Source organism: Cetorhinus maximus, chromosome 3 (assembly GCF_964194155.1).
Source record: "Cetorhinus maximus chromosome 3, sCetMax3.hap1.1, whole genome shotgun sequence".
NCBI lineage: Eukaryota > Metazoa > Chordata > Chondrichthyes > Lamniformes > Cetorhinidae > Cetorhinus > Cetorhinus maximus.
Genome location: NC_135881.1, coordinates 51,874,819 through 51,898,269, shown reverse-complemented (window position 1 = coordinate 51,898,269; position 23,451 = coordinate 51,874,819). Strand labels below are relative to the sequence as shown.

General features: G+C 42.2%; 1 protein-coding gene across 2 annotated transcripts in view; it reads left to right on the top strand.

The window, feature by feature from the left end:
* spag6 (sperm associated antigen 6) overlaps positions 1-23,451 on the top strand; it is a 217,176-nt gene that overhangs the window by 145,130 nt on the left and 48,595 nt on the right. For both annotated transcript variants that reach the window (XM_078538315.1, XM_078538321.1), the window contains 4 exons: positions 228-433; positions 819-992; positions 18,688-18,840; positions 21,812-22,003. In XM_078538315.1, coding sequence (XP_078394441.1) covers positions 228-433; positions 819-992; positions 18,688-18,840; positions 21,812-22,003 — 725 coding nt within the window. The remainder of the gene's footprint in view (positions 1-227; positions 434-818; positions 993-18,687; positions 18,841-21,811; positions 22,004-23,451) is intronic.

Genomic DNA, 23,451 nt, shown 5'->3' with positions numbered 1-23,451 from the left:
GCCTAAAACATGCCACATGTAAATGGGGCCTATCCTTTGACCTGTGTCCTTTTAGCTATGGATCAGTCCACATGCTCTATGAAGCTAGGCAGGCTGATTTGAAATGCAGATGCAGTAGAGGTGGGGATGTGCCCCTTTTTATTCATGCTGTATCTGTCAGGGTGAAAAATGGCTGGCTCAAGGGTCATCTATCCATACCCACTTAATTATTTTTCTTGGACCCACAGAATTGTCACAGGCAGTAGTGGATGCAGGAGCTGTTCCTCTTCTGGTTCTTTGTATCCAGGAGCCAGAGGTGCCATTGAAAAGGATTGCAGCTTCTGCACTGAGTGATATCGCAAAACAATCCCCAGAGTTGGCTCAAACTGTAGTGGATGCAGGGTCCATTGCTCATCTAGCTCAGATGATCCTGAACCCTGATGCTAAACTAAAGGTAAGCATTTGTACTGCACACATTACACCATTGTTCTCATTGTGCAAGCAAATACATTAATCCAATGTTGGATACAACACAGATATGGAAGTTTGGTTGAAGAAAATAAATTCGATATTAGTATATTTTTTGGGAGCTAAAATAAAATAGTTTAACCATAAATCTATTAATGGGGTTCTATTATGATTAATCAGATATGACTGATTACCTTTTGGTACAAAATATAATGTATATATAGTAGCTTATTAATGCTGCAATTATTCCATTTAAAAAAAATTAGTTTAAAGTAGCCTATGGTTAATCCTTCCTTGCATATTTAATTATTTTAGCTTAGCAGCTCTAAACATCAATTTGAACTCTTGTGCTATTTTTCTGTCTTCTATAGCGTCAAGTATTTTCAGCTCTTGGTCAGATTGCAAAGCATTCCGTGGACCTGGCAGAAATGGTTGTAGAAGCAGAAATTTTCCCTGCTGTTCTAACATGCCTGAAGGACCCAGATGAATTTGTGAAAAAAAATGTTGCAACACTAATTCGGGAAATTGCCAAGCATACTCCTGAGGTGAATGCATTTGAGTTTAAGAGTGCAGCAAAGTAGCCGAAAGATTGTCATCGGTGCAGGACAGACAGAGCCTACTGGTGGCTTGCACTATTTTAAATGTTCTTTACATCAAAACTTGAAAACTTATACCTCTGTAAAACAGTTAATAATAACAGTCATTTGGTAGTACAGAACTTGAGTATTGCTGAAAAAAGACATTTTGTCAAAGCCTTTTGTCTTGTACTCATCAGGACAATCACAACAATACCAACTTCAAGGGAAGCAACAACTTTACACTGTATGAGAAGAGAGTGCTGACTGGTTGGCAAGTGGACTTTGATTGGTAGAGGTGTTGCCATGGAGAATGCACCAGTTAATGATGACTGACAGTTAACTGCCAAGCATTGTTTGAAATTTAAACCAGGCATCTTGACTCTGATTGGCCAAGGCAGTGCCCTGAGGAATGAACCAGCGAATGGCTATCACGTATTTTGTTTAGCTGAAATAGGCACAATGTGTGTACATGTTCTGTCTGCAAAGAACATGGCCCTGTGTATTAATATCTGTAGCTTCCAGTGCACACAAATGTGCCACACTGCGAGCCAGACTGACAATTTTAAATGGTTGTCAGCATAATTCTTAGCACACTGAGGATTATTTAGCAAATGTTGTCCAATCACAGAATCACATCTAATGTTGGACACTGTGTTTTGAGTTTTGCAATCATAGGCTGGTTGGGTATGGTCTGTACCTTACCTGTGGCGAACAGTGGAAGTGGCATGCTGTTTGATACGATCTACTTCAACAAAATGTCTTTTTTCAGCAATACTCAGTTGATAATAGTTTAATTTATCCATTTCTAAGGTGCACAATATGAGCACCTGTTTTTAGAGAAGAAACCTAAATTATGTAAAACACATTTTCATAATTTTTGTACTGAGTGATCTTTATTTATAATTTACTGGTTCATCTGTGATGGGGAGCAAGGATCTGGTTTGGAGAGCAGAAAAGGGGATTGCCCCAGTTTGGGGAACTGCATCTTGGAGATTGGGGAAGCTCAACTCTAAGCCCAGGAGACAAAAGGAGGTGGGAGCTCGACAGTGAGGAAATCAGGAGCACTCAGGGATTGGCAAGAGATTGGGACAAAGAATCCAGTAGCCAAGGAGCAGAGGCTGTGCCAGGGCTGGCATAAAAGTGGAAATGTGTATAGAGTTGACTGAGAATAGAATTTTGAAAATATTTATTCACATGGCATTGCTGGCTAGGCCAGCATTTATTGCCCATCCCTAATTAGTCTTGTGAAGGTGGTGGTGAGCTGCCTCTTTAACCACTGCAGTGCTGTTTGGAAAGGCTTTCGAGGATTTTGATCCAGTGACAGTGAAGGAACAGCGATATAGTTCCAAGTCAGGATGGAGTGTGGCTTAGAGGTGAACTTGCAGGTGTCCGTGTCCTTCTAGGTGGTAAAGGTCATGAAAGGTGCTGTCGAAGGAGCCTTGGCGAGTTGCTGCAGTGCACCTTGTAGATTGTACACAGTTCTGCCACTGTGCATTCATGGTGGAGAGAGTAAATGTTGAAGGTGGTGCATGGGGTACCAGTCAAGCAAGCTGCATTGCCCTGGATGGTGTCGAGCTTCTTGAGTTTTGTTGGAGTTGCACTCATCCAGGTTGGTGGAGAGTAGTCCATCACACTCGTGACTTGTGCCTTGTAAATGATCGACAAGATTTGAAGAGTCAGGAGGTAAGTTACTCACTGCAGAATTCCTAGCCTCTGACCTTTTGTTGTAACCACAGCATTTATATGACTGGGCGAACATACAAATATATGAATTAGGAGCAGGAGTAGGCCACTCAGCCCCTCGAGTCTGCTCTGCCATTCAATAAGATCATGGCTGATCCGTTTGCAATCTCAACTCCATATTTCCACCTACCCCGATAACCTTTCACCCCCTTCCTTATCAAGAATCTATCTAGCTCTGCCTTAAAAATATTCAAAGACTCTGCTTCCACTGTCTCTTGAGGAAGAGAATTCCAAAGACTCACTACCCTCTGGGAGAAAAAATTTCACCTCATCTCTGTCTTTAATGGGTGACCCCTTATTTTTAAACTGTGACCCATAGTTCTACAAGAGGAAACATCCTTTCCGCATCCACCCTGTCAGGACCCCTCAGATTGTTAAGGGCAGGATTTTCCCGTTGGCGAGTGGGGGGGGCTGAGCCATTGTAAAATGATGCGCGGTGACATTGGGTGGAAGTTCTGATGTCACCGCGCCCCATTTAAATTTTCTGGTAGGTGGGGGCACAGCAAATTCAGCTGTGCACCCACTGATCTGTCAATGGTCAATTGAGGCCATTGACAGTCATTTAGCTAATTAATGGACCTGGCCGTCCAACCTTAAGGTTGACGGGCAGGCCAGAAGCCCCAGCAGGAATTAGAGAAAGCATGAAACCTCATGTACGGGCGGGATGAGGTTTCATGTTGGTCTTAAAAATTTTTATTAAAGCTTTTTAAAAAATTATGGACATGTCCCAACTCATGTGACAGTATCACACGACGGGACATGTCAGGAATTTTTTTTTCTATATTTTTAATTTTTGTCACAGAGCAGCCTATCTCCCTGAGGCAGCACTTAGCCTCAGGGAGGTGAGTGCGCTCTTTCGTGCGCATGTGCGAAACAGCGCACTCTTGATTCAGGGAATCGTCCCCACCCGCACAGGGAGCGCATAGCGCTTCCGTGCGGACGTTGCGCCGGGCGGGCCTTAATTGGCCCGCCCACGTAAAATGGTGTCGCGCCCCCGATTGGGGGTGCCGATCGGAGGGGCAATTCAACTTTGTCCCCAACAGGGGGGAAAATCCTGTCCTATGTGTTTCAATCAAGTCACCTCTTACTCTTCTAAGCTCCAGTGGATACGAGTCTAGCTTGCCCAATCTTTCCTCATAAGACAACCCACCCATTCCTGGCATTAGTCTAGTAAACCTTCTCTGAACTGCTTGCAATGCATTTACATCCTTCCTTAAATAAGGAGACCAATACTGTACACAGTGCTCCAGATGTGGTCTCACCAATGCCCTATATAACTGAAGCATAACCTCTCTATTTTTGTAGACAATTCCCCTTGCAATAAATGTTTATTGCTTTCCTAACTACTTCCTGTACTTTCATACTAACCTTTTGCAATTCATGTACTAGGACACCCAGATCCCTCTGCATCTCAGAGCTCTGCAATCTCTCACCATTTAGATAATAAGCTTCTTTTTTATTCTTCATGCCAAAATGGGCAATTTCACATTTTCCCACATAATACTCCAGTTGCCAGATCTTTGCCCACTCACTTAACCTATCTATATCCCTTTGTAGCCTCCTTATGTCCTCTTCACAACTTACTTTCCTACCTACCTTTGTATTAACAGCAAATTTAGCAACCATACCTTTACTCCCTTCATCCAAGTCACTTATATAAATTGTAAAAATTTGAGGCCCCAGCACTGATCCCTGTGGCACATCACTTGTTACATCTTGCCAACCAGAAAGTGCCCCGTTTATGCCTACTCTCTGTTTTTTGTTAGCTAACCAATCTTCTATCCATGCCAATATGTTACCCCTTGCACCATGAGCTTTTATTTTCACATGCCTTCTGGAAACCTAAGTACAGTACATCCATCGGTTCCCCTTTATCCAAAGCACATGTTACTTCTTCAAAGAACTCTAATAAAATTGGTTGAACATGATTTCTCTCTCACAAAACCATGTTAATTCTGCCTGATTTCCTTATATTTACCTAAGTGCTCTACTATGTCTTTAATATTAGCTTCTAACATTTTTGCTGTGACATTATGTTAAACTAACTGGGCTGTAGTTTCCTGCTTTCTGTCTCCCTCCCCTTTTGAATAAAGGAGTTACATTCACTATTTTCTAATCCAATGGAACCTTCCCTGAATCTAGTGAATTTTGGAAAATTAAAACCAACGCCTCAACTGTCTCACTAGCCACTCCTTTTAAGACCCTAAGATGAAGTCCATCAGGACCTGTGGACTTGTCAGCCCACAGCTCCAACAATTTGCATAGTACCTTTTCCCTGGTAATTATAATTTTCTTGAGATCCTTCCTCCCTTCCAATTCCTCTTTTACAGCTATTTCTGTGATGTCATGTATCCTTTATAGTGAAGACCAATGCAAAATACCTGTTCAATTCATCTGCCATCTTGTTATTTCCCATTATTCATTCCCCAGACTCACTTTCTATAGGAACAACACTCACTTTGTTAGCTCTTCTTTTTTAAGTATCTATAGAAACTCTTACTATCTGTCTTTATATTTCTAGCTAGCTTTCTCTCATACTCTCATTTTTCCCTCATTATTAATATTTCAGTCAACTTTGCTGTTTTTTAAAAATTCTGTCCAATCTTCTGACCTGCCACCCATTTTTGCACAATTAAATGCTTCATCTTTCATTTTGATACAATCTTTAACTTTTTTAGTAAACCACAGATGATGGATCTCCCCCTTGGAATTTTTATTTCTTGTTGGAATGTATCTCTTCGTGTATTCTGAAATATCCCTTTAAATGTCTGCCACTGCATCTCTTTTGACCGATCCCTTGTCCTAATTTGCCAGTTCACTTTCACTAGCTCTGCTTTCATGCCCTCATAATTTCCCTTATTTAAGTTTAAAATAATCTTGGACCCACTCCTCTCTCTCAAGCTGAATGTAAAATTCAATCATATTATGATCACTGCTACCTAGGGGTGCCTTCACTATGAGGTCATTAATTAGTCCTACCTCACTGCACAATGCCGCCCCTCCTTACCTGATGAGTCAGTACTCCTCCATTTTGAACACCACTTAGAAGAAGCACTGAGGGTGGCAAGGGCACAGAATGTACTCTGTGTGGGGGACTTCAATGTCCATCACCAAGAGTGGCTCGGTAGCACCACTACTGACCGGGCTGGCCGAGAACTAAAGGACATATCTGCTAGACTGGGTCTGCGGCAGGTGGTGAAGGTACCAACAAGAGGGAAAAACATACTTGACCTCATCCTCACCAATCTGCCTGCCGCAGATGCATCTGTCCATGACAGCATCGGTAGGAGTAACCACCTCTCAGTCCTTGTGGAGACAAAGCCCTGCCTTCACATTGAGGATACCCACCATCATGTTGTGTGGCACTACCACCATGTTAACTGGGATAGATTTCAAACAAATCTGCAACTCAAGACTGGGCATCCATGAGGCGCTGTGGGCCAACAGCAGCAGCAGCATTGTACTTAACCACAACCTGTAACTTCATGGACCGGCATACCTCCCACTCTACCATTACCATTAAGCCAAGGGATCAACCCTGGTTCAATGAAGAGTGCAGGAGGGCATGCCAGGAGCAGCACCAAGCATATCTAAAATGAGATGTCAACCTGGTGAAGCTACAGCTCAGAACTACTTGCATGCCAGACAGCATAAACAGCAAGTGATAGACAGAATTAAGCTATTCCACAACAAACAGATCAGATCTAAGCTCTGCAGTCTTGCCCCATCCAGTGTTGAATGGTGGTGGACAATTAAACAACTCACTGGAGGAGGAGGCTCTACAAATATCCCATCCTCAATGATAGGGGAGCCCAGCACATCAGTGCAAAAGATTGGGCTGAAGCATTTGCAACAGTCTTCAGCCAGAAGCGCCGAGCAGATGATCCATCTTGGCCTCCTCCCGAGGTCCCCAGCATCACAGGTGCCAGTCGTCAGCCAATTTGACCCACTCCACGTGATTATCACGAAACGGCTGAAGGCACTGGATACTACAAATCTATGGGCCCTGGCAGTATTCCAGCAATAGTACTGAAGACTTGTGCTCCAGAACTTGTCACGCCCCTAGCCAAGCTGTTCCAGTACAGCTACAACACTGGCATCTACCCGACAATGTGGAAAATTGCGCAGGTATGTCCCATTCACAAAAAGCAGGACATGTCCAACCCGGCTAATTACCGCCCCATCAACCTACTCTTGATCATTGGTAAAGTGATGGAAGGGGTCGTCAATAGTGCTATCGAGTAGTACTTGCTTAGAAATCACCTGCTCACTGAGGCTCAGTTTGAGTTCTGCCAGGATCACGCAGATCCTGACCTCATTACAACCTTGGTTCCAACATGGACAGAAGAGCTGAGCTGCAGAGGTGAAGTGAGAGTGACTGCCCTTGACATCAAGGCAGCATTTGACCAAGTGTGGCATCAAGGAGCCCTAGCAAAATTGGAGTTAATTGGAATCAGAAAAGTCTCTGTTGGTTGGAATCACACTTAGCACAAAGGAAGATCGTTGTGGTTGTTGGATGTCAGTTGTTTCCGTTCCAGGACATCACTGAAGGAGTTCCTCAGGGTAGTGTTCTAGGCCCAACCATCTTCAGCTGCTTCATCAATGACCTTCCTTCCATCATAAGGCCAGAATTGGGGATGTTCGCTGATGATTGCACAATGTTCAACATCATTCATAACTCCTCAGATACTGTAGCAGTCCATGTCCAAATGCAGCAAGTCCCCGACAATATCCAGGGTTGGGCGGACAAGTAACATTTGTGCCATGCAAGTGCCAGGCAATGACTATCTCCAACAAGAGAGTCTAACTATCGCCCCTTGACAATCAATGGCATAACCATCACTGAATCCCCCACTATCATCATCCTATGGGTTACCATTGATCAGAAACTGAGCTGGACTAGCCATATAAATACTGTGGCTATAAGAGTAGGTCAGGGGCTAGGAATCCTGTGGCAATTAACTCACCTCCTCACCCCCAAAGCCTCTCCGACATCTACAAGGCACAAGTCAGGCGTGTGATGGAGTACTCTCCACTTGCCCGGATGAATGCAGCTCCAATAACGCTCAAAAACCCAACACCATCCAGGACAAAGCAGCCCACTTGATTGGCAACACATCCACAAACATTCACTCCCTCCACCATCAACACACAGTAGCAGCAGCGTGTAGCATCTACAAGATGGACTGCAGGAACTCACCAAGCCTCCTTCAACAGCACCTTCCAAACCCATGACCACTACCATCTAGAAGGACAAGGGCAGCATTTGCATGGAAACGCCACCACCTGGAAGTTCCCCTCCAAGCCACACGCTATCCTGACTTGGAAATATATCACCGTTCCTTCACTGTCGCTCGGTCAAAATTCTGCAACTCCCTCCCTAACTGCACCATGGGTGTACCTACACCACATGGACTGCAGCGGTTCAAGAAAAGAGCTAACCGCCATCTTCTCAATGGCAATTAGGGATGGGCAATAAATTCTGGCCTAGCCAGCGAAGCCCACATCCCGTGAATGAATTTTCAAAATATATAGCCTGCTCTCTGGTTGGCTCTAGAATGTGCTGTTCTAAGAAACTATCCTGAAAATATTCTAGGAACTCGTCATCTAAGCTACCTTTGCCCATCTGATTTTTCCAATCTCTATGTAGATTAAAATCCTCCATGTTTATCATCCCACATTTCTGACAAGCTCCTCCTATTTCTTCCTTTACATTCTGTCTTATTGTGTGGGTATTGTTCGGAGGCCTGTACACCACTCCCACAAGTAACTTCTTGCTTTTATCATTTCTCATCTCTACCCAAACCGCTTCCACACCCTGGTTTTCTGAACTTAGGTGACCCCTCTCGTGCTCATACCATCATTAATTAACAGAGCCATCCCTCTATCTTTTCCTACCTCCTGTCCTTCCTAAATGTTGTATACCCTTCAGTATTCAGATCCCAATCTATGTCATCCTGCAGCCATATCTCTGTAATGGCCATCAGGTCTATTTGCGCTATCAGCTCATTTGTTTTGTTTTGAATGCTACAAGCATTCAGATATAGAGTCATCCTTTTAGTTTAGTTTCATCTTTTTATTATTTTTGTAACCTCTATCCTTATCTGCTGATTTACCCTTAGATTTGTACTCCCTATCTCTTCCTGTCATGGCCTAGTTATCATTTCCCATAATAGTACCCTTCTCTCTTGCCTTGTCTCTACTCTTTGATTTACCACATCTTCCCTAATTTGATCCCTTCCTCCCACTATTTGGTTTAAAATCCTCTCTACTTCCCTATTTATGTGGTTCACTAGAACACTGGTCCCAGCATAGTTCAGGTGTAGACTGTCCCAATGGTACAGCCCCCACTTTCACCGCTACTGATGCCAGTGCTCCAGGAACTGGAACCCACTTCTACCACACCGGTCTTTGAGCCAAGCATTAATTTCTCGAATCTTATTTGCCCTATGCCCTATGTTGAGATCAGTTTCTGGTCAATGGTAATCCCAAGAATGTTGATAGTGGGGGATTCAGCGATCGTAATGCCATTGAATGTCAAGGAGAGATGGTTAGATCTCTCTTGTTGTAGATGGTCATTGCCGGGTACTTGTGTGGCACAAATATTACTTGCCACTTATCAGCCCAAACCTGAATGTTGTCCAGGTCTTGCCTCATATGGACATGGACTGCTTCAGTATCTGAGTAGTCACAAAATGTGCTGAACGTTGTGAAATCATCAGTGAACGTCCCCACTTCTGACCTTATGATGGAAGGAAGGTTGTTGATGAAGCAGCTAAGATGGTTGGGCCTAGGACAGTACCCTGACAATCTCCTGCTGCATGGTTCTGGGACTAAGATATTTGACTTCCAACAACCACAACCATCTTCCATTGTAGTAGGCATGATCGAAGTGCTGGAGAGATTTCCCTCTGATTCCCACTGACTTCAGTTTTTCTAGGACCCCTTGATGCCTCACTCTGTCAAATACTGCCTTAATGTCAAAGCTAGTCACTCTCACCTCACCTCTGGAGTTCAGCTCTTTTGTCCACGTTTGGACCAAGGCTGTAATGAGGTCAGGAGCTGAATGGCCCTAGTGAAACCCAAACTGAGCCTCAGTGAGCAGGTTATATTGCTGAGCAAGTGCCACTTGATAGCATTATCGATGACCCTTTCCAACACTTCGCTGATGAACAAGAGTGGACTGCTGGAGTGGTAATTGGCCGAGTTGGATTTGTTGTACTTTTTGTGGACAGGACATACCTGGACAATTTTCCACATGACCGGGTAGATGACAGTGTTGTAGCAATGGTGACTGCAAAGCCACTAAGCAAGCACAAACATTTGTTGTGGTTCTCTCACCTCTTTGCTTTCCATGGACCAATAATACAATTGGCTCCTCTGGGTCAATTACCATACTTGAAAACAACACTCAAGATGTTTTCAATAATATACCCTGTACAATTCAGATTGGATGGACTCATTCCACCATAAACCTGAACATAGATTCAGAAGGAAGAGAAAACTGGCAATAGAAGGCAGAAAATTAGTAAGCTAGTATGGAAAGTTGAGGAAACAAAAGCTAGAAAATAAATAACAAAGGAGTTGTTCAGTGATTAATGGTGTATGCTTCAAGGTTAGGATTCTAGTGAACAAGGCAGATGAGCTGAGGAGACAGATACACACTTAGAAGAACGATATTATAGCTATTACTGAAATATTGCTTAAGGAAGGGCAGGAATGGTAGCTCAACATTCCTGATTAAAGGGTTTTCAGATGGGATAGAGAAGGGGTAAAAAGGGAGGAGTGGATGCAATACTCGTTAAAGAAACAATCACAGCTGTGAGGAGGGATGATATGCGAGAAGGAGCACCACATGGAGCCATATGGGTTGAACTGAGAAAAAAGGGTCAGTCACACTGCTGGCAACATACTATAGACATGGTCAGAGGAAGATAGAAGCTCAAGCATGTAGTCAAATTGCTGAAAAGTGAAGAAACAAAAGGGAATAGCAGGGAATTTTAATGTTCACTGCGATAAGTTCAATGCAAAAAAGGTACGGAGGGTACAGAATTCTTAAAGTGTATCCACTATTTTTTAGCCAGTACGTAGCAAGCCCAATAGGAGAAGGGCAGCTCTGGACTTAGTTTTAGGGAATGAATATGGGAAGCTGGAAGGGGAGATAATGCATTTGGGGAGGGAAAACAAGGCAAGAGAATACACAATAAATGTTAGGATAATGAAAAACATGAAGGAATAGTGGAACCATGGAATGTGTGTACACGGATCCGTGATGGTAGCAGGACAGGTAGATAAAGTGGCCAAGAAGGGATACTTTCTTTTATTGTCTGAGGCCTATAGTAGAAAAACATGGAGGTTATTCTAGAACTGGATAAAACACTAGTTAGGCTGCAGCTACATACATTTCTCCTCACCACATTACAGGAAGAATGTGATCACACTACAGAAGGTACCAAAGAGATTTATGAGGTTGTTGCCAAGAATGGAGAATTTTAGCTATGAAGAAATATTGGATTGGTCTGGCTTGTTTTGTTTGGAACAGAAGAGGCTGAGGGGAGATTTAATTGAGGTTTATAAAATTATGAGGATCCTGTATAAAGTGGAAAGGAAAGACTTATTTCTAGAGGCATCACTAACTCGGGGGCACAGATTTAAAGTAATTGGTGGAAGGAGTAGAGGGGAGTTGAGGAGTGATGGTTTTCATCCAGAGGGTGGCATGGGTCTGGAGCTCACTGCCTGAAAGGGTGGCACTGTAGAGGCAGAAAACCACATCATGTTTAAAAAACATTTGGAGTTGCACTTGAGATATTACAACCTACAGGGTCACCGACCAAGAGCTGGAACGTGGGATTGAACTAGATAACTCTCTTTCAGCCGCCACAAACATGATGGACCAAACCACCTCCTTCTGTGCCATAAACCTTTCTATGCTTATATATGCGGTATTTAACGCAGGCAACAGGGGGTCTTGCCTGTCAGCTGGAGAGCCGGTGAAAGCCCCATGTCCCCTCCTTTCGGGAAGACCCGTTGAATTAAGTGTCCATAAGTGAACAGCGGCAGAACTTCCCGAGATCAAGGACCCCAAGGGTTGCAGGATGTGGGTCATTGAGGAGGGATGGGAGGGTGGTCAGCTGTCAGCAGGCCACCCTTTCCCAATGCCAGGTCCCTTCATCAGCCGCTGAGTGCCTTTGAACGAGGGGCCTCCCTGGGAGCCCGCAAACAAACCCTTTTCAGGCTTTCTGTGTGGTGACTGCCCTGCTTGTCACTGGGTTAATCCTAGCGGCAGTGGAATGAGGCTTTTAAGTGGGCATAAATTGCCGACTTAAGGTCCTCAATTAGCGACAGGGTGGGAAGAGCATTCCTGCCCTGGACTCAATGGGGACAGAGGCAGAAAGGTGACAGGGTCCCCATCCACCATCCTCTTGCCCATTAAATGCCCCAACACCACCAAACTCACCTTGGGATAGGGCATTCAATTCTGTCCTATGAGCAAAATTTTTAGCTCGGTGGGCGGGCGCGTGCCTGACCCGCTCGAGCGTAAAATGACACAAGTTGATGTTGGGCAAGCATCCCGACGTCAACGTGCAGTTGTGTGCTATTTCGTTTGGCAGGCACGCGCCAGAGTTGGCAGTGTGCCCGCCGACAATTAAAAGGCCTGTTAAGGCGTTACATTATCAATTAAGTTAAATTTTTTGCTGCTCGTCCAACCTTACGGTTGGCGGGCAGACCAAAAGGTCAAGCGACCTTTGCACTTTTTAGGAAGCCTCATCCCACGGGCGGGATGAGGTTTCCTAAAGCAAATAAAAATAAAATAGAAAATTTAAAATTTAATTAATAACATGCCCTGACATGTTTTATTGTGTTACTTATTTCTCTATTATTATTTTTTTTAAATGCTCCATCTCCCCGAGACAGCTCTGTACTTCAGGGAGATTATGAAGCACGCACTTGCGTGTATGCCTGAAGTTCGCGCTCACCCTCCTCCCCTGCTTGCACAGGCAACGCTAAGCGCTGCCACTCGCATTTCACGCTGGGTGGGCTTTAATTGGCCCACTAGCGTGAAATTGCCTTCTGCCCTCGATTGTGTGCGGCAGTCGGCTTCCCGACCGCCCCACCGAGCCCACCCAACAAGGGCAAGATCCTACCCTATGTTTCTAAGTAGATCATAGCTTAACAGTTTAAATACACAGTCTGCCAATACTTTGTGAGGCAAAACTACCTGTAGTCTTCCAAATTGATATAAATATAATTTACTTACTATTTCACAGTCATCTAAAGTTTGTTGTTAGAATTGAGGCAAACCTGCTGTAGAAATTGACTTGTCATAGTCAAATCCTGTCCAATCATTTATTTTATTTATTATTGCTCATAAAGCTAGACAAAACAATAACCTTTTAATTGTGAGATTCTTACAATTGAGTATTAAAATTATTGATAGTAATTTTCGTTATACAATTTTGATTAGAAATATTAATAAGCAATTTTTACATTCCCAGAAATTGTCATTTACCACTTTCACTTCCAAGCTTCAGCTCAACAATGTACATTAGAGGAATATAAATCATTTTATAATAGGTCAGATCTGCATTTTTACGACTTGTTAGTTTTGGACAATGCCAGTGAACGGTAGTGGTTTATGCACTGGTGTGACTTGAATCACCCTATGTTATAACTGAACAGCTTATCTCATTGTATTTTTTCCTGAATAAGACCATTAGACATAGGAGCAGAAGTAGGCCATTCGGCCCATCGAGTCTGCTCCGCCATTCAATGAGCTCATGGCTGATCTGATAATCCTGAACTCCACTTTCCTGCTTTTTCCCCATAACCCTAGATTCTCTAAGATAAAAGCAAGTTTTGTTGAAGAGTCATATGGACTCAAAATGTTAACTGTGTTCCTCTCCGCAGATGCTGCCAGACCTGCTGAGTTTTTCCAGGTATTTTTATTTTTGTTTTACCCTAGATTCTCTTACTGATTAAAAATCTGTCTATCTCAGCCTTGAATACACTTAATGTCCCAGCCTCTATGGCCCACTGCGGTAAAGAATTCCATGGATTGACTACATTCTGAGAGAAGAAATTCCTGCTCATCTCTGTTTTAAATGGGCACCCCCTTACTCTGAGATTACGCCCTCTGGTCCTAGACTCCCCCTCAGCATCTACCCTGTCAAGCCCTCTAAGAATCTTATATGTTTCAATAAGGTCGCCTCCAATGAGCACAGGCCCAACCTACTCAACCTCTCCTCATAAAAATATCCGTCTATACCTGGGATCAACCTAGTGAATCTTCTCTGGACTGTCTCCAATGCCATTATATCTTTTCCTTAGATTAAGGGGTCTAAAACTGTTCACAGTATTCTAGGTGTGGTCTAACTAGTGCCTTGTATAGTTTTCACAAGACTTCCCTATTTTTATACTCCATTCCCTTTGAAATAAAGGCCAACATTCCATTTGCCTTACCTATTATCTGCTGAACTTGTATGCTAGTTTTTTGGGATTCCTGCACGAAGACCCCCAAACCCCTCTGTGCTGCGGTTTTCTTCAGTCTTTCTCCATCTAAGTATTATTCAGCTCCTCTGTTCTTCCTACCAAAGTGCATAACCTCACACTTTCCCACATTATATTCCATCTGCCACGTTTTTGCCCACTCATTTAACCTATCTATATCCCTCTGTAGACTCTTTGTGTCATCCTCAGCACTTGCCTTCCCACTCATTTTTGTGTCATCTGCAAACTTGGTGATAGTACATTCATTTCCCTCATCCAAGTCATTAATATATATATTGTAAATAATTGTGGCCCCAGCACTGATCCCTGTGGGGATCACTAGTTACAGGTTGCCATCCTGAAAGTAACAATATTTTTCCAGATTGTTGAGAAAAATTTATAAAGCCTAGAGTACAATAAAATAATTTTATTAAGATTACAACCACAAAATAAGGAGATCTTTATGGAACATGCTCAGGGTCACCATATATTAGTTTACTACAAGCTAGATTTGTTTTATATGTCACTATTAAAGTTTTCACTCATACTTGAACACTGAAGCAGCATTTGACTTGTAACATCATAAAGAATAACCCCAACCTGCTGACTTCACTGACTGGGAAACAATTACTACTAATATTTAATGAATTATATATGCTGGGAATTTCCTCAGGGAATCTTCCACCCCTCTGCCATAATTTCGGCATAAGTTCAAGTGAAACCGGTTGTGCGTATAAATGAGATTTTACCTAAGTTACAGTCACTGAGAGGAAGAAGCCTTGGTGATGGTGCTGACAGGTGATCAGTGTTTTTTTTTAAATTTTGCATGACACTGTATCTAAATGTCTTTGTTGTACTGTTATTATCACAGGTTGATTTATGGTGTAGCAAATGCAAATTTTTTCTTTTTAATAGAAACAAATAATATTGGAAGTACCCCACAGGTGAAGCAGCATCTGTGGAGAGAAATATAGTGAATGCGGAATCATCCCAGATTTGTACTAAGTGCGGTAATGGGCGGGTAAAATGACATTTTACTCGCCGGCTGTGTTGGCAGTTTTCCGCGCCGTAGCGTCTCAATCCTGCCGCATTATTTATGCATTCCTGGGAAACATGCCGTTTCGATGACGGGCAGGCTCTCATTTGCCCGCCCGCCGCATCATCATGCTGGGCACCATATTTAAAGTCCAGCTGCGCACACACAATTCAGTGCTTCCAGACCGTGACTACTGCAGGGAATATGTCCATGAAAGGTAAGAAGACTGCAGCCCCAGGTTTAGCGACACTTCACTGGAACACCTTTTGGATGCCCTGGAGGCCCGCCACGTTGTCCTCTATCCCCGTTCTAGCTGCAGGATGGGCAGCGGCATTACCAGCCAGACCTGGGAGGCAGTGGTCAGCGCCAATGCCCTGCAAAAGAGGACAGCCACCCAGTGCCACTACAGGATGAATGGTCTCACCCAGGGTAACTCACTCTTCTCAACACTCTCAACTCACACACTCACAAACCCATCACACTTCCACAGGGATCTCACACCTCAAGGGACAACACCGCTAACTGTCACCCACACACCCACATCTCCATCAGGCTCATACTCTCTCGAGCTCACATCTTCATTCCTGTCCATGGCGCCGCTCAGCACACAAACATTCCATGCAGTGCCATGTCCTGCTCACCCTCCATCAGTTTTCATGCAGGAGAAGCCTGCTCACATCAGCAGGGAGAGGTCCCAGACCGGGGTGGAGTGGCCCACATTAGGCCCCTCAGTCACTTTGAGGAGCATGTCATCGTGCTGACTGGTGAGGATGTGGACCCTGCCTGTGACGACGGTAAGGCCGGCTGTGAACACCCATCTGAGGATCCTGCACCTCATCATTCCTCCCTCAATGTAACTGTGAATGGGCTCTCTCCTGCTTCTGACTTTGCTGCCATGCAATAATTATCTCTACTTTGTTTCACAGGGAGCCCTGCCAAGGGACCAACACCCTCAGCCAGCCAATCCCTCAGCTCCATCGACGTCTTCATCTGCAGCCAAGAGGACTCCTCCTCCAATGCAGAGGTGGAAATCAGCAGCCCGGAAGATCCATCACTGCAGAGGGAGCAGCCAGCCCACAAGTGATTCTGGAGGGAAAATGTGTGTGGCAGGGCCTTTCAGAGCCTCATGCAAGCACTCACCCATGCACACGGATCCTTCACGCTTTACACTCATCTCAATGTCCTGAGCATTTTGAATGCTGCCTGCTGGGGTTTGCTTTCAATTGTCCATCTGAACTGACCTGCATCTCTGCCCACCCACTGGTCACCTTCCCATGCAGAATCTGATCTCGCCCCACCACGACTCTCATTTCACTTTCGATTCAGCATGGTCTGGTTTCACTGCATTGTGCGCTCCCCCATCTTTTACCCTCTCCCTGGTAACCCATTTCCTCTCCCCCATCATGTTTAAACCCCTCTCTCTCCCCCCCCCCCCAACCCGCCTGCCGACATCACCCACCACCTCCCCTCTGTTACCTACCAGCCACAACACTTTTCCTTTGGGGATGTCCAGGTGAACATGCATGTTCCCTTCCTTCCTGAAAATCCCATCCACATTCACCTCCCGACCTCCTCCTTCCCACCCTCAGGGTCCATGACTGCCTCCAAGTCCCCACTAACCATCCCCATCATCCCTTCTATCACTACCATCGAACCCTCACCCTCCCATCCTGCTGCCTCAGTCTGCCCTTGGTCATTCTCACCCTTCATACCACGCCCATCCTCAGTTCGCTCCCCAGGAGGCAGACATGGACCTATCCAACCCCACCTGTGCATGTTCACCTGCACACCCCCTGCTCCACAACCCTTAATCCCTGGAACTCCTTCCCCACTTTGCACCCCTTACCCCCCACCTCTGCACCCCTTCCTCCGCCTGGATACCTCCCCCCTCTCAGCACTCCTTCTCTTGCACCTTCCACCTCTTTACACCTACCTCCCCAATTGCGGTCTTCTCCACCGTTACCCCCTCCTCCCCTACCAACCTTCCCCCCAACACCTTCATTCCCCCCGCCTTCCCAACCTCACCCCATCCTGACATCTTCATTCTCCCCCTCCCAACCTCACCCCATCCTGACATCTTCATTTACCCTGACACCTCTTCCTCTCCCACCCCCTCGACCATCACCCGTTGTGAGCATCAACGGTGACTATCTAACTTCCGGGCACTGCTTCACAGCAGAGCTATGTCCATGAGAAACAACCCAGCAATCCAGTGGTGGGGGAATGATTCCAGTGGCCAGGCATTGTAATAATATGCTGCTGTGCTATAATGAGGTTCTGACGCCTGATGGCAGAGAACGCAGCCCACCATCGGTGGGCTGAGCGGATGATCGCAAACTGGTTTCAATTCATCATGAAGCTAATCACGCCATATTGTCCGCTCACACTACCGAACACGCCCAATGCCGGCGGGCATAGAAAATCCCGGCCAGTGTTTCAGGTCGATGACCTTTCGCCAGTATGTTGATTTTGTGCCAAGTTTCTTATTGTTAGTATCAAATAGGGAAAGGCAAGATCAATTTTCTGAAATACACCATTAATCAAAATGAAAGCCACCCTTTGCAGCTACAGATGAAAACTATTAGGCTTGCTCCCAAATACTTTTTATGACCCAGACTGTAAGTCCCTCTGATTCTTTTTCCATTATTTTGCTGTCCAAAATATCTGTTGACTCTATTTAACTGACAAACACCTCACTGGCTCCCTCAATTTTTCAAAAACACATAACCTTAAAACAAACTGAAAGTAAATTGAAATTATGGATAATCTGAAAATGTCACAACAGAACTGGAAAAATATTTGATATGGTATAAAAACAGTAGGCATTTGAATGAAAAAGACTGATTTTAAATATTACCTTTTATTCACTGAAGGGCTACTTGGTTGCCTAATTATATCAAGGTTGTTATAAATTTATATATTCCTCAAGTGACATCAAATGTTCTCATATTCCATGAATAATGATAGTAGTGATCTGAGATGTGCAGTACAAAATTGAAGCAATTAGCTTAATTATAGCAATGTATTAATAAATTTTAGTTTTAGAATCAAGAAAGTTGATAAAAGATAATAAATAATTAAATGCCCACCTAACTTTACTCCAGTCATTGGTGACCCAGGTTAGATCGCACTAGTGGATAACTTATTTAGCTGTTAGCAACATTTCGTCTGCTCAGATACCAATAAGGAGGTATATGTCTTACTTCACAACAGAGAAAAACAGCAGTATTTTTTCTTTTAGTATGTCAATAGACTAATAGAAACTATGCAATATTCTTTTAACAAGAATGTATATACACTAATAGACGAAACCAACTATTTTAATTTGGGATGATATTTTGCTATCTTGTTGATAGAATCTGACTAACCACCTTGTGTTTTTTCCCCCTTCTCTAGCTGTCTCAGCTTATTGTTAATACAGGAGGTGTGGCTGCTGTCATTGATTATATCGGTGAATCTAAAAGTAATGTCAGGCTGCCTGGTATTATGATGCTTGGTTATGTGGCTGCTCACTCGGAGAACCTGGCAATGGCAGTGATTGTCTCCAAGGTTAGAGCCTTGTTCATTATCTGTGTATTACCATTACAATGAGGCCCTAGAAAAAGGACAATAAATTAATCTAGCTGCAAAGCATATTGGAGTGCAGTGGTATATTGATTTGTTGGTTAGTACTCCCAGAAGAATTGAGGTTGCAGATGTAAATTCTACATTACTCATTATTTCATTTCTTTCTATTTCAGTAAGAAGGAGCTTTTTGTTTTCATTTTAATGCAGAATGTGTCAAAGTAAATCTTGATTATGACTTTTAATTTAAATACTTAAATTATGGTAATTTGTGCTGTGAATAAAATCTGATACAGTCGTCTTCAGGGCTTCTAGCTGGAGTGTTGTGATGTGATACTCAATTATACCCCTGTCTCCCACCAGCCCCCCCCCACCCCCACCCCCACCCCCAACCAGGATTATTGCCTCACCTGACTATAAATGCAGCTCCCATTACCAGATTCAGGTGCAGCATTCACATAAATGCTTGCTATTCTGTTAGAGTAATGTCTTCATTATTAGAAAGAGATTTTATTTCTCTCGCTTTCTCTCTCCCTTCCTCTCTCCACCCTATTTTAGTATCTTATCTCAATTCATCCAGTTCCTATTGATAGCCCAGCCAAGATCAAAAGTTTATTGTATCATGGCGCAAACATACCTACTACTTAATGAAATAGCATTTTAATAAAGTAACCTGCAATAACATCTTAATAAAATATTTTAAAATTATTGATTTTATTCTTGGTGCTGTTTTGTGCTTGACTAGGTGATGTCAGTGCTGAAAAATTAAATTTCTTCCACCTTTGACACATCGGCCTTGAGTTTTTAAACAATGTAATTGTACTGCTAGCATTAATTCTATTCAAACAAATGAGTTAACACCAGCACTAAAATAATGCTAATCAGTAAAATAGGCTCCACTGTCAGCATTAAGCACCACTAGGTAAAGAATGACCAAGTGGTTAGCACAACCTTTTACACTTCCTTCCAATGTATTTTAACCCTTGACCCTCAGGAGAACACTCCCTTTTGCATCAGTGTGAATCTTTCCCTGTACTATACCAGACATCCTTAGGGCCTCTCTGAGTGAGGCTGTTGTTTTGTGATGTAGATCAGCACCCACTAAAAAGTGTGATTTCACTTAGGATCTTTACAGCTGTCAGAGTAAGGAGACATTCATCCCATCAATCTGAGTTGGATTTGGACAAGGCTCCAGAAGTGAAAAGCCAGTTTGAAAATTCACTGTGGAAAGTAGCTCTCTGTTAGTAAAATAAATTTGGTTTACCTATAATTATTTTTGTCATACCCAACATGCAGGCACTCTGTTAGTTACAAGGATCAATTTTTTTCAGACTGGAGTCCTTCACAACGTTGTTAATGTTAATTTAAAATTGGTTCATGTTTTAAACAGGGTGAAATTGCAATGCTCATTTCTATTTAATCAAAAATACACTTCTGTTAATCATTACGATTCAGCTCAGAACTAACAAAACAAATTCAAACAATGACAGGCAACTTCTAGTGCCAGGCAACCCTTTTATTTCCAATCACAATAAATGAGTTTGGATTTTCATATTATTGGCATTCTACAACAGAAAAAAATTTTGTTTTATTTTTATACATATAATTTCAAGAATAGTTGCTGCACTATGTTCTGTAGATAAGTGAAGTAGTAATAAAACTTGCTTGGCTCCTTGAACTTGGTCTGTTAGACATGTCATGGCTAGCGTTGCAATGCAGTAATATCTGAGGTGCCAAAATGAGTTATGGTTAGACACACAAGTTGAAGTTTGAATCCTATAAAATTTATAGAATTATGGAAATGTTGTACTTAAAACATTAAGAATTATTTTTGTAGAAAGTTGAGAAACTGCTAAAGATGTTATCTTATCATTTTATCAAGCAGATGGAACTATTATTGTATGTCTCCACATTAAACAATGTTGGAATGTGTGTATACATGGATCTTTAACTTGCCATTAATTATTTTAGCACAAAGTGAAATAGAGTTAAACTCTTGTGTTAAATATTACTGTTAGGCTTTGTATCTTGTTCAGTGACTGAAGTCAATTGTGGTTTTAAATTAGAAATGTTTAGCTGTGCAGTTGGATATTTAGACAATTTTAAAGGGTTTTAAAATGTTTTGGGGACAATTTAAATTCAGGATGAGCTAGTTACATCAGCAATAGTTCCATTAAAATTAAACTTCTTGTATCAACATGCCATAAATGTTACAGCATTGTTTTGGTGAATCATAATTAAATTTGATTTAATAATGTTCTAATTTAAAGCTAAAACAAAATAGTTTAGCATTTTTCTTTCAGTAGTTATTTTGATCAGTTTGGCATTTTAGTCTTTCAGGACTGCCAAAATAGAAAGGTCACAATGTAATGTTAGACAAAGAACTAGTGAGATGCCCCATGCATACATATCCCAATTATCTTTCCTCAGCAGAATCTTTTTATTAAAATATAATTTTTCTATTCTAAAATTATTATTAAAATACTATTACTAAAATAGTTCTTTTATTTTAATCTCAGACACAAACCTGTTTTTGACCTGGTTTTAGTTATGTAAACAACATTTAAGAAAAATAATTGATTCCTTTATTCATAACCGAACAAAATAAATGTTTAGACATGTCATTTAATTGTTTCAAGTTTTATGCACTGTGACTTCCCTTAATGTATATTACTTTTCATTTGCTAAGTATTTTCCACAGTAGGATGATACAGTAGTGGCGATATAAGAAACGGTGCTTCAGGCTGAGGGTTTTTACTATCCTTGACATCCTGTCAAACTGAAAAAATGCCAGCTCTAATACACTGAGCAGCTGTGTACTGAACTGCTCTTTCAGCCATCAGGAAGATGTGTAGGATAGAAATAAGAACTGTTTTTCTTAAAATTGCTTATTAATGTAAGCCTATCACATGTAGTGTCTCTGACTAAGACTGTGTGCTTCTGATCAACACTACAGGGGGTGCCTCAGTTGGCTATCTGCCTGTCAGAAGAACCAGAAGACCACATTAAGGCAGCGTCTGCTTGGGCCCTGGGGCAGATAGGAAGACACACTCCAGAGCATGCACGTGCTGTTGCTGTGGCAAATGTTCTGCCAAAGCTCCTTGCACTCTACATGCAGACTGGAAGCTCTGAAGACCTTCAGATTAAGGTAAAACATACATCACGCCTGTCATATTTGATCCCATTTGCAACCAGAGTGCCAACTATTAAACATCTGAGATGATTTTCTTTCCTTTTTTATATCCTATCTAAAGATTAGAAAAGCTTGCAATTCAGATAAGAAGAAATTATCTTTTACAATTTTACATGGTGATTCTTAAAGATAGTACATTATTTAAAATGTTTCTATAATGGAAAGTGGAAAGAAAATTAAGTATTTAGAGAGTTCTTTATATTGGTACTCTTTTAGTAAATTGATTTTAAAGTGTGTATTAATGCTGAATTACCTATGGTAACAGGAATTAATCCTGAAGTCCTGTCAATAATGTTTACCTAGGGGATAATAGCTAGCTTGAAATGTGTCACAATGGAGAGCTTCAGATGATGTCATAAACCATGAGAGTGAAGCTCGGGTGGTTAATTACAGAAATTCTAATCCCTAGACATAACCTGGTTAACAAATGCAAGCCAGCTGTTCTCTGTTGTAAATATCATTTACTGAGAATTCTTGGGATTTCTGGCAGTTGCGGAAAATCAGATGACAAGAGAAATGATGCTTTTTTAAAGCAGAAGCTGCATTGTTTATCCTGATAGTTAACCTTTATCACAGACATGTATGCCTTCTGCATTGTTCTCTACTGTATTAAGCACTACATGCAAATAACCCATTAGTAACTCTGTTACTTTTTTTATTTAACAGTTGATTTTTAAAAATTGAATATGTATTGAAAAATGTTTTGTGTTTATGTTGATGTAAACAGAAGCCATATTTTGTACATGAACATGATATCGAACCTATCCCAATAATGTTGAAATGCTGTTATTTATGCACTTATTGTGGTATTCGCTGGGGTCTGTTGGTTGTGTAAATATTGTATCCAGTGAGAGCCCAACATGTTTCCTGTTGACAACCTTCATTTTGTAAGTATTCATATGGTAATAGAAGAAGGAGTTACAGCAGTTATAAAATACGTTTTTGACAGTGTCTTACCTGCAGGATAAGTTTTACTAGAACATAATGTTCTGCATTTAGAGTACCTAGTGTGGATTATACTATGGTTAGTCACTTTAAATTAGTCATTAGAGGGTATACCACCTGAAAATATTTAAATTGGGTATGTTGCAGCCTCCTCTTGCATTTATTTAAAGTATACTACAGGTGCCTTTCGACTCTTAAATTCAGAGCAGCAGAAAAATCCATTGATTTATGGCTAAAAATCAATTGACTACTAGTACTGCCATTAGTTGATTTTTCTAAATGTCTTCATGCTGGCAGGATGAAAGGGCAGCTACATGATTGTCCAGACAGCTTTTGTGCATTTGACGACCAATGAATGCACATCAAACTAGAAGTGCAGATTCTTTAAAGAAACTGCATTCACTTTATAGGGCTGCACAGGCAATAGTTTATTACAATAAAAAGGTACCTGCACAATG